A 12,687-nucleotide genomic window follows, 5' to 3' on the forward strand; every position below is an offset into this window, starting at 1 on the left:
TTACTTGACGAACAACCTGATTATCCTCACACGAATGGGTTTGGTTTTCACGCTGTACACGATTGGGTTCATCATGGGCGGGATTAGCAAATAGACGTTGCCCAGAACATTCTGAACCAAGAGAGAAGAGCTCTTCATGAATCTGTATATTACTGACAAGCAAATCACTGGGATGTAGGCAAGCAGGACGACACAGACGTGGGAGACGCAGGTGTTGAGAGCCTTGAGGCGCTCCGCGTGGGACGCAATGTTCAGCACTGTTTTGAGGATCATAACATAAGACAGGAGGATGAACAGCAGGTCGAACCCTGCTGAAGAGACTGTTACAAAGAAGCCATAGATGATACTGAATCTGATATCTGAACAAGCCATCGTCATAACTTCCTGGTGCAGGCAGAAGGAATGGGAGAGGATGTTGGCTTGACAGTATTGATACTGTTTCAGGAAAATGGGGAGTGGGAATATTAGGCCCACCCCTCTTAATACAGACACCAGTCCCATCTTGGCTATTCTAGGCATGGTTAAGATGGAAGCATATCTGAGAGGGTGAGAGATTGCAACAAAGCGGTCAAAGGCCATGGACGAGAGCACGGAGGATTCAGTGAATGAAAAGGAGAGGATGAAGGAAAGCTGGGCAAAGCAGGCATTATGGCTGATCTCCCTAGAGTTAAACCAGAATATTCCTAGTGTCGTTGGCATTGTGGATATTGTTATGCCAAGGTCTGTGGCGGCCAACATGGAAAGAAAAATGTACATGGGCTCATGGAGGTTTGGATCTGTTTTTATAATGAACAGAATTAATGAATTTCCTAATATTGAAGTAACATACATTAAAAAAAAGGGGATAGAAATCCAGACATGGACGTCTTCCAGGCCAGGTATTCCGGTGAGAAGGAACACTGCAGGTTGGAATTTGGTGTCATTGACAGCTGACATGATGCACTGGGCAGGTCCGAGGAGTTTTGTACTTTACTTCCTAAAAGGAAAAATAACAGGAGACTAGATGATACAGAACAGGACATCATTCCGCTCTCAGTGCAAGTTTAGAGACTTCAACGAGGTCAGGGAAGATCAGCAAAAACATAGTCTTGGATTTACGCTTGATGATTAACTGTTCTATTCATTCCCTCTGAAGTAGCTGGCATTGGCCACTTTTGGAAGACAGGATTCTGAGCTAAATAGACCATTGGTCTGACACAATGTGTCTGCTCTTATATTCTTTTCTTCACCATTGATAGGTATTACCAGACTGGATCAGACCTGTAGTCCCTTTAGCCCAGTATCCAGTGGCCAATACTAAGTGCTGCAGAGGAAGGTAGAAAAAACCCTGCAATAGACAGCTATGAGATAACCTGCTCGCAGGGAAAGTTTTCTGCTAATACGCACTAATTAGACATCTTTTGTGGTGTAAGTGAGGAAGGCTTATAGCCCTCACAAGACTTTTAAAAACATCCTCACTTCTGAAATTGGATTTTCTGGTTCCCCATATAGGCATCCAGTCCCTCTTTGAATCCTCCTAAACTCTTGGTCCCATTGATATCTTGTGGCTTTGAGTTCCACAGCCTACTTGAGCATCGTGCGATTTTATAGTTGTGACCTTCATACAGACACCATTCTGGCCCTCCTCTTCTGAGTGTGGCCCACTGTATTATTCCAGGTGTATAAAAACATAGAAGCCAAGATGAGACATGATTCTGCTCTCAGCCCACAGACTTCCAGGAGCTCAAGCAAGATCAGCACAGTCTTGAATTTACACATGATGATTATCTGTTCTAGTCTTTCCTTCTGAAGCACTTGGCATATGCCGCTGTTAGAAGAGAGGATACTGGGCAAGATTGACCATTGGTCTGACCCATGGCCATTCTTATGTACACCATCTATACAAAGATAGATATTGCCAGATTGGATCAGACCTGTAGTCCATCTAGCCCAGTATCAAGTGGTCAGTAACAAAAGCTTCCAAGAAAGATAGAAGAAGCCCTGCATTAGACAGGTATGAAATAACCTGCCCCCACAGAAAGCTTCCTCCTGACACACACTGGTTAGACAAATTTTTATGGTGTAAATGAATAAAGTTAATAGCTCTCCCAAGACTTTTAAAAAAATCCTCTCTCCTGTAATTGGATTTTCTGGTTACCCATATAAACACCCAGTCCCTTTTGAATCCTACTAAATTCTTGTTCTCATTGATATCTTGTGCCTGTGAGTTCACAATCTTTTTCAGCACTCTGTGATTTAATAATTGTGACCTTGTTGACCACATGGTGAAAATGGTCATTGTATTTATCTGTCCTGCACTGGTGCCATTTATAAAACTGTTTAATTGTTTTTCTGTTCCTGAGACCCCAAATTACGCCACTGCCTCTTTGCAGTACACAGGAAAAATCCTTAATGCCAGGTTCTGAATTCAGAAACCTCGACTGCAACTGCAACAGCATCACTCCAGATGTACATGTGTAAATTCAATCAGAATCGAGCTCTATTAACTTTCACTTACCACATGCTCTCGGTGATACACTCTGACCTCCAAGAATCCCTCCAAGAGAATCTGAATGCTTTGCCCCACCAGTGTTGTCTGGCTGCAGAGAGGTCGATCATCCCACAGGTTTCTCTTTATCCTCACAGGACCCGCATCCTCTCCTCATGCGAGGGGTCTGTAGATCTATGGCAAGTTCCGAGGTAACACAGTGGGTTACTTCAGCTGGGTAGGGGAGGGATTGGAGCCCAAATAGTGAATAGTGCAAACACCAGTGTGACAGGTGCTGCGCAAGAACTGCTTAGTCTGCCCTCTGTCATGCCAGCTCCAGTTTAGGGAGAGTATTGGAGCTGGCTGGAGAGAAACCTGTGCCTAATTAGAGAACCAGAGACAGCTGCCTGCCCAGTTAGACTGCATTAACTTATCAGAGGAGGGAAGCCAGGGGATGGAGGCAAAAGGTGGAAGTAGAGTGATAGCTCCTTTGTTCTGGGTGCAGATGCTAGAAGGGAAGCTTGGTACGGTGAAAAGGTGGTGGGAGCACAACCTGTAAATAAAACTGCACCAGTGGTTACTGAACTGGGGGTCTCCCTCTGACTTTGTGAATGCAGCAGAAGCAGAAGCAGGGCAGGCACTGCAACACCCTGCTACAACTGGTTTTGCACTAATATCCACTTGAGAGTGCAAGTTACTTCAGACATGCTCACTTAACCGGTGATGGGTGTAAATTACGTACAACCACTATATGATCCCCTTTACTGCACCTCATCTCTTCTCTTTGCTGAAACACAGACCAGGGGTTCTCTTGTTTCAGATTTTTTGGAATGTCTCAACCAATTGTATCAGAATTATTGTGTGCATAAATCTGAATGTCAGTGTTCCAAGCAGCTTCTGGTCTCTTACCAGGAGACAGAATCATACAACTGCTCACTGAACAAAGAGTTAAGAGCACAAAGCCATTGCAAACAGAATTTGGAATTTCTCTGAAATATTTTCTAAAGCAAAAGCTGTTAAGTAGTAAAGTTACTCCTGCTGCAACACCTCTGCTGCTGGCTTTCTTTAGACATGCATGTAATGAATATTTGTTTTGTAGTAATTGTATTACGAAGAAAAGTTTTGGCATAACATTTACAGAACCATACTTTAGCACACACATGTGAAGCCATTCTTTCCCCTCGGATCTTCTTTCAGGGATGATTTCTCAGGTTAGAGGGGGACCTACAACAACTTGTGTCATCTGGATTTTTTCAGAACTTGAAAAGATTGCAGCCTGTCGGCCCTCATTGCATTGCCTGTCAGCAAACGAAAGTCTGTGGAATCTTTTGCAGCTAGTAGCTTCACTAACCTTGGGTTAGTAGCTGACTGGTTCTCCTCAGCTTCTATTATGTCAATCTGCAGCCTTTAGCTGGAGTTTTGCAATCTTTGGGATCAGCATATACAATATTTATTTCCTGAGCTCTAACTCCCTAGTACAGTGAGTTGCAATCTTTTTTGATTTCTGGACCTCTACAAAATGTCAAATGCAGATGAAAATACCTTTGGAAATCTTACACTTGGTCTACTGACCCCCAGATGTCCATGGACGACCCGTGGAAAATCACTGCTCTACTACATTGAAAGCCAGCATTTGTTTCTCTCTCACACACACATACACAGAGCCTAGGGAAGTCAGAAGATGCTCATTTTGCCTCAGTCCCCAAAAGAGCGAGGGTACTTGAGATAAGCGACACATATAGACTGTTGTTTTAAAACCCTTTTATGCTCCCATGTGACACTTTTTTCCTACTGTTCAGATAAAAAAATAATTTAGTTCTAGACGACTGGCCTATCACCACAGGTCACAGACTCCCAAAGGGATGAACCAAAGTTGCAGAACAACTTTGACCTGCTGGGCAAAGGCAATTGATCTACCCTGTGAAGTAGCCCAGGATCCAGTCTGACGGTGGGAGAATGATGGGATTCCACCCCAGGAGAAGGAAAGGGATGAGGCTGACATCTGGCATTCAGAGACCAGAGGGGGAGCAAAAATGATGGTAGCCCTGAAACTGTGATGGGTCTTACAGGGCAGAACTCCTGGAGCCCTCATCCAGTCAGAACAATTCCATTTGCCGTATATCACTGGTAACTGTAAGAAGTTTATAAATGACAGAAATTTCCTTAAGCAAATGAACTTGAGGTACTTTGGTAAATACTCATATTCCATGGGCTCCTCTCTGGCCAAGAGCACACGGCACCTTTGGAAATGGGACCAGTTCAGAAATACTTATTTCACACTCCGAGCTTTTCACACTCCGAGCTCGCTTTGAATCTGGGATTTCTGTGTACCTCGAATGATCCCCCAGGGACCATTAGGACATGGAGTGGAGGATCCCCAGGTACCTAGTGCTGCCTGCTCTTCAGCCCCTGTCACTGAGTCACACCCACAGCCCAGCAGAGTCAGCTGCCGCTGCACACAACATCTGCCCATCTCAACAGCTGGCAGCCTTTACCCTTCCCTTGTTGTTTGAAAGATTTAAAGACAGAGAAACCTGCCAACGTACCCAATGCCTGTGAGAAGGTGAGCAGCTGCCAACAGAGATCTGCACCCTAAAGGAGAAGGAGTCAGCGGAGAGCTTGCACGGGCAGCAGGCAGTGTCTGCTCAGACAAGCTGCAACTGTCCTTATGAAGCATGTTTGTCCATTTCCTCAGGGCCACTTGGCCACCTGGGACCCTCAGCTGATTGGTTAAGTGTGTGCCAGCTTTAACCCCGTCATGGTCAATGGCAAAGGGCAAACTGCAGGAAGCCCAAGCACAGGGGATGTGTGATTATTCCTGCAATCCAGGCTGTGCATATGGTGGCCGAGTGGTACTGATGATGCTGTTACAGCTGTAACCTCGCTTCAATACAGTAAAGAGGCTATTGTAAAGGGCAGAGAGGACTGCACAGAGAGTGGAAGGCTGGTTAGCATAGCTGCTGAGGCAAAAAACCCCAGCCACAGTCTGGGCGGGAGATTTAGACCTTTCCATACCCAGAATGCAGCCATAGACTAAAATCAGTGCAACCTTCATTGCTGTTACGACAAAAAGGCAGATGAAAAGGCTCCAATTTCTCTTAGGGATCCAGGCAGCTGCAGCTGGGGGGCGCCATGGCAATGGAGTTTTCAGTGGAAAATGATCATTTTTCTATGAAAACCCACTCCCAAAAATGGATGAAGGGAAACATTTTTATTTAGGTCAAAATTTCATCCACTCCCAGCTTCTGACAGCCAGAGCTTGAGGGACCCCAGAGCATGGGGTTGCCTCCCTGAGTATCTTGGCTAATAGCCATTGATGGACCTATCTTCCATGGACTTATATAGTTCTTTTTTGAATGCCCATTATGGTTTTGACCCACAACTTCCAGAGATTGGCTGTGCATTGTGTGAAGAAGTGCTGCCTTTTTTTTGTCTTTAGCCTGCTGCCTATTTATTTCCTTTGGTGACCCCTAGTTCTTATTCATTTCCCTTCATGTGGAAGCAGTTCCATACCCCTAATCTTTTTAGTTGCCCTTTTCAGTACCTTTTCCAATTGCAGTATGTCAAAGAATTCTAATAGATTGGTGTGCCATGATTTCCCTTTAGAAAAAACTTGTCGGCTCTTCCCCAAGAAATCATGTTCATTTATGTTTCTGGTAATTCTTTCCTTTACTATTTTTTCAGTCAATTTGCTTTGTACTGAAGTTTGTCTAATCCACCTGTAATTGCCAGGATTGCCTCTGGAAATTTAATTTTTTGCTTTTTTAAATAATTGGTGTCACATTAGCTATCCTCCCGTCATCTGGTACAGAAGCTCATTTAAACGATAGGTTATATACCACAGTTAGTATTTCTGCAATTTCACATTTGAATTACTTCAGAACTCATGAGTGAATCCCATCTGGTCCTGGTGATTTATTACTGTTTAATGTATATATTTGTTTCAATACCTCCTCTAAGAACAACTCATTGTGGGACAGTTCCTCAGATTTATCACATAAAAAGAATGCCTCAGGTTTGGGAATCTCCATCACGTCCTTAGTCATGAACACCGATGCAGAGAATTAATTTATTTTCTCTGCAACAGTCTTATCTTCCGTGAGTACTCTTTTAGCATCTTGATCATCCAGTTTCCCCACTGTTTTTCTGGCAGATTTTTTTACTTTTGGAGCCTTTGGGAAACAGTTCTTCAAATTCTTTTTTGGCCTTCCTAATTATCCAATTATCCAATAAGGAATACATCCGAGAGTGCTGAGGGAGTTGGCTGATGTGATTGCAAAGCCATTTGCCATTATCTCTGAAAACTTGTGGTGGTTGAGAGAGGTCCTGGACAATTGGAAAAAGGCACATATGGTGCCCATTTTCAAAAAAAAAAAAGAGGATCCAGGGAACAACAGACTAGGCACCTTCCCCTCAGTCTCTGGAAAAATCATAGAGCACGTCCACAAAGAATCAGTATTGAGGACTTGTAGGAGAGGGAGGTCATCAGTAACAGTCAGCATGGATTCACCAGTGACAGGTCATGCCTGACCAAGCTGAATGACTTCTATGATGAAATGACTGGCTCTGTGGATGTGGGGAAAGTGGTGGACATTGTACATCTAAGCTTTTGCAAAGCTTTTGATACGGTGTTTCCAGTGACCCTACATGGGGAGGAAAAGGCAACACTTTATGGGGGCCCGGAGGCTTTGGGGGACCTGGCCCAGACTAAAACCCCCATTGCCATGAGGGGAAAAAAAATCACAGCTCATGAGATTGTATGGCTGGATGAGGGATTGTAGTATGTGTGTGGAAGGGGGCCCATATCACAACTTTGTACTAGGCCCAAAAAATTATGCTTGGGCCTTGGGTGTCCCACAGTATCCTTGCCAGCAAGTTAAAGTAGTATGGGTTGGATGAATGGACTATAATGTGGATAGAAAGCTGACTGGATTATAGAGCTCAATGGGTAGTGCTTCAGGGATCAATGTCTAGTTGGCAGCTAGTCGCAAGGGGAGTGTCCCAGGGGTCAGTCCTGGGGCCAGTTTTGTTCAGCATCTTCATTAATGATCTGGAGGATGGGGTATATTGCACCCACAGCTAGTTGGAAAATGACGCTAAACTGGGGGGAGTGCTAGATACGTTGGAGGGCAGGGATAGGATACAGAGTGACCTAGACAAATTGGAGGATTGGGCCAAAAGAAATATACTGAGATTCTACAAGGACAAGTGAAGACTTCTGCACTTAGGATGCAAGAATCCCATGCACAGCTACAGACTGGGGATGGACTGGCTAGGCCGCAGTTCTGCAGAAAAGGGCCTGGGGATTACAGTTTAAAAGAAGGTGGACATGAGTCAAGAAGGTTAATATCATATTGGGCTGCATTAGCAAGAGCACTGCCAGCAGATCGAGGGAAGTGATTATTCCTCTCTATTCGGCATTGGTGAGGCTGCATTTGGAGTACTGTGTCCAGTTTTGGGCCCCCTACTACAGGATGAATGAGGGCAAATTGGAGAGAATCCATCGGAGGACAACGAAAATGAACAGGGGGCTGGAGCACATGAGATGAAGAGAGGCTGAGAGAACTGGGCTTCTTTGTTCTGCAGAAGAGAGGAACGATGGGTGATTTGATAACAGCCTTTCACTACCTGAAAGGGGGTTCCAGGGAGGATGGAGCTAGGCTTTTCTCAGTGGTAGCAGATGTCACCACTAGGAGCAATGGTCTCAAGTTGCAGTTGGATAGATCTAGGCTGGATATTAGGAAACGTTTTTTCCCTAGGGGGGTGATGAAGCACTGGAATGGGTTACCTAGGGAGGTGGTGGAATCTCCATTTTTTGAGCCCAGGGTTGGACTAGTTGAACTCCTGAGGTCCCTTCCCTCCTTAACCTTATATGATTCAAACACCCTCACCCTAGGCAGCTGCCCAGGTCTGATACTGGCCTGTTATTTGTCAGCTCTATGTTCTTGGGGAAACACAGCGCTGTACCCAGCCTGTCTGACTAACAAGGACATCCCCCCACTCCCAGCCTCTGCTTGAACCAGAACTGATCGGAAGAAAGACTTACACAAAGCAATGAACAGGCCGTGGCAGACACACCTAATCCCCTCTGGACAAGGGTGACAGGATTAAGGAAACTCCCCTAGCCTCATTTGCATCCAGGATGCGACAAGGAGGCATCTCCATTAGCATACAGAATAAAGAACTGAGATTCCAAGTCAGGGACCTCACTGAACTCTAGGACCAGAGAAGCAGGGAAGCAATGCTTGATGGGGGATCTCTGCTCCAGGTGTTAATGATCCCACACCTGCACACACCCAGCTCAACAGTTATCAGACCAATTCTAGTCATAGATCCTTATTGATACCCAAAACACTGAATCGACCGGATTGCATTGTGAGCTCCCTCCAAGTAACTTTGCCCATAGCCAGGAATGATCATTTCCCAGTGTCCAGACTAAACAAAACAACTCTGGTTTACCCCTTTGAGTCATCGTTTACCCGTAAACAAATAGAGTTTTCTCCCTTGCACCATTGTTATTTCCCTACAAAAACCCTGTCCAAGTTCAAAACCCTGCTCTGCTGCCTGGATCCAAAAGCTGTCTCAGTTCTACAGGGAATCCACCTTTTCCAGACTGATTGTGTTGAGGGCTGTGCCTGTCTCCAGCACTCCGGACCCTAAGCTGAACAGCCTGTCTCCTAGGAGCCTTTGACCGGTTCAAGCTGCGCTGAGTGGTGAGACCCCAACTCTCTCTCACTCCACGTATAACTTTCTAAAGCTGACTTGTAATCAAACTTGGTCTAGATTTCCTCAATACACCAATGGAAACCATGTAATATTGTAACTGTTTTGTTTATTGGTCTCTCCTTGTATGGCTATTACTCTGTAGACCTGGCAAAAAATAACTTTTATAATTAAGCTGATGCCAGGCTCTCTCCATGCTCTTTATTCCTTCATGTTCTTGGCTTCTCTATCTTGCTCTGCAGCAACGCTTCTTGTACCTTAACCGAAGAAGATCCCTGTAACACCCCAAAGTCCTCTGAGGTTTGCCCATTAAGGGGGTTACAACCAGAATAATTGTAGAGTGAAAGCGGGGATAGCGGCATGCTGAACCTGGGGCATATAAAGGTGGCAGCTTGAAAGCACTGCTCTGCCCAACCTGTGGAGTCCATGGGCATATAAAGGTGGTAGCTGAAAAGTGCTGTTTGACCCAGCCTGTTGAGTCCAGGGACATATAAGGACTCAGCTTGAGAGCGCTGAAAGACCCCGTCTGCTCAAACATGCTCTCTTAATCTGTGTGTGTGTGGGTGTTTATTTGAGTGTGGGGCTGGAGGAACCCAGCCCTGGGAAACTTAGATCCTGCTAGGTAGCTCCATTGGGAGGGAATTTGCAGAAGGGTGAAGTAAAGCTCCATATGAAAACACAAGTGACACAAGCAGTAGATGAATAGAATTACAATCCCCCTGCCACTGACAGTAATCCTAATAAATGAGCGGTGACAGGCAAATCTGGTAACAGGCCACTGGAGGGTTTGATGCATGAGGAAGCATTAAAAGAACTAATCAAAAGTGAAGGGAGGGGGATGGATGTGAGAACTGCTTATAGGGATTTGGGGGGCATATGCATACAAGGGGGAGAAGAATTATTTATGGTGCTCTTGCCAGAGGGAAGAGGAGGTGTATGAGTAGGTGTCCTGAGAGGAAACTGCATTAAGGGACATTCAGGCTGCTCAGTGTTCGTTTCCCCCTGCTGATATTTTCCCCTGGGAGCTAGAATAGCCCGCTTGGGTCACAGAGAGGGGGGAAGATGTGGAGACAACTGCAATGTTACACAGACTTCAAGCAAGAGGGAAATAAGCATCAGGGTCTCCTAAATGCCTCTTTTGCTGATGTGTACAAGAAGTCACCCTTTCCCCTGGTCTCTGGGGAAGGCCCAGCACACAGAAAAGTTGATCTTGAAGAAAACAGACCATGAGTAAAACCAACCCTAGTCTGCACTATAAACAATTGGCTTCTTTCCTCCTTCTCTACAAAGTAAAAACCATTTCAGCTGTGCTTAGAGCTGCGTATATGGGGCCCTAGATGCCCCCCCTGACTGTAATAACCACACCCAGGAGAGGGGCTCGTGTTATAAATGGCCTGCCCTGTATTTTGAATCCAGACACAGTCTGTGCTGCAGAGAGTGGTGGGTGGGAGGCAAGTGTTAATGCTCTGCTGGGGGAAGAAAAGGAAGAACAGAGAAGGGGAGATAGTGTGTTTAGTTAGTCTGTAGCTGAAGAGTAAATGTGGGGAAATTCAGAGGGCTTCTCTTGTGTGGTCTGCAGAGCAGTGGCCTCCATTGGATTTCTTAGGAAGAGAGAGGATGGTCTCATGACTAAGGCAGTTCAATGCTGCCCTGGAGAACTGGATTCTATTCTTGCCCCTGCCACAGAGTTCCTGTGTGATACTAGGCAAGTCACTTAAACCAAAATTGTCACTAATTGTGATCTTCATATTCTGGGTGTCTCATTTGAGACCCTGGATCTGATTCGCAGAAGCTCTGAGCCTTCACCCCTGCCATTGGGAGCTGTGTTTTGAATGCATGAAGTGCTGTGTAATGCAAAGTATTCTGAAGAACCCCGTCCTCGGTGTCTCGGATTCTCCACCCCAAAGTAGGGGATACTCTTTGCCTCATTTCCCCATCTCTACAATGGACAGAATAGCTGACAATCAACTCATTGATGTTAGTGAAGCACTCATAGAGAAATTAAGGCAGATACTGCAGTGATAAGCCCCATAGGAAATCCCAGGAGGAAATGAATTACTCTGTCTTCAGTGCAGGGTTTAAACAGAGTGCAGTGAAAAAGGCCAGGGTCACACACTGATCAAGGGGGTGAAATCAGATTTTGAATAGCTGCTCATTAAGTGTGCACTGTCCATTCTATGCACTGAATGCGGCAGAGTTCCTGTGGAAAAATGATATGTGACATGTAATAAAAAAATTGTATCATAATGGGTACATCCAAGGAGGGCTGGCAGGCAGTCTTAATTCTGTCACCCCTTAACTTCTAAGTACTTGACTTTGTAACGTTAATAATGCTCTTTTAATGTAGCATGTTTTGTATCTGACATGGAAATGAATAATTTTACTGTTATTACAGGTGTTTTTTGGATCGTCAGAGGTCATTGAGTGCATGAGATGTCAGCTGTGAACCAGACTGTCCTCAGCCACTTGGACTTCATCTTCACAGGAATTCCTTGGCTGGCGTATGGCCCTCCCTCTGTGCTCAATGTATATTATAGCAAGCTTGGAGTAACTACTCTGGAAACATGAAGTTTGTCACAAAGACAGTTTGAGCATGTAGCTGAAGGCTAAAAGGCAGTTAGAATGTGCTGACCAATAAGCATGGTCAGCAAGGCGTGGGCAAGTTTTCTCTGAAGCTAAATAAAATAAGTAAATTGCCCGACTGTCTCTTTCTTTTGACTGAAGTTGTGTTTTTCCATTTTAACAATGAGCTATGCACATGCCTTCCTTTGTAACCAAATACAGAAAGTTCCTTGTATACATGATACGGTTTGTGCAAACTTACCATTATTTCTTCTTTTTACAGATGCTTAATGCATTTTGCTGTATAACAATGAGTTGGTAATAAGTCTTTATAAAAAACCCCACACGACGCAGATCAGGGGCGCAGTTCAGCTGAAGCTGTTGCCCCAGGTAATTACCTTGTAATAAAGGTCTTTTCCTTGCCCACCCAAACAGAAGGGAAGACTGTGTTTTCTTCTACAATCCCTCTACTAGGCCTCTGACAGCTCCAAAAGTTCCAGGATCTTTAAGGGGTTGACTGATCCCACTGGATTTCACTGCCGGTACCATTCTCATGGATCATGCAGCAGCCAGAGTGCTCAGGAAAGGAGACGACTGTGACTGCAAAACAACTCTGCAGCTTTTCTCATGGCCCTGGGTGTTTTACCAGAGACAGAACAGAGACAGGTTATGGACAATGGGACAAAACATCCACGTTCCTTCTCTGTACTGACTTGTATCCACAGCAATTCTGAGGTGTGAGCTGACACTGATACAGCTCTTTATGCAATAACATCCCATCAATCCCCTGGCTGTACACAAACACAGTCTCTCAGCTGGTGAGAGAGATCCGTAGCTCATGTCCTATCGGATGTTATTGTCTTGGATGGAATAAGTGGCCCATGTTTTTCATCTCCCATGTCACCTGCGCTGAAGCCAGGTCATGAACTGACTCT

At 45.1% G+C, this 12,687-nt stretch overlaps 1 protein-coding gene across 1 annotated transcript; it reads right to left on the minus strand.

Annotated features, from left to right (window-relative positions):
• On the minus strand, positions 1-2,629 carry LOC137161583 (olfactory receptor 51G2-like). The gene is made up of 2 exons (XM_067560965.1): positions 2,498-2,629; positions 1-976 (listed from the first exon to the last, which is right to left on the minus strand). Exon 2 carries the CDS (start codon positions 934-936, stop codon positions 1-3), a length of 936 nt encoding a protein of 311 aa, XP_067417066.1. The 5' UTR covers positions 937-976; positions 2,498-2,629.
• Positions 2,630-12,687: the final 10,058 nt, after the last annotated feature.

The sequence above is a fragment of the Emydura macquarii genome, unplaced genomic scaffold (assembly GCF_026122565.2).
Source record: "Emydura macquarii macquarii isolate MOO-44397 ecotype Brisbane River unplaced genomic scaffold, CSIRO-AGI_Emac_v2 contig_2325, whole genome shotgun sequence".
Taxonomy (NCBI): domain Eukaryota; kingdom Metazoa; phylum Chordata; order Testudines; family Chelidae; genus Emydura; species Emydura macquarii.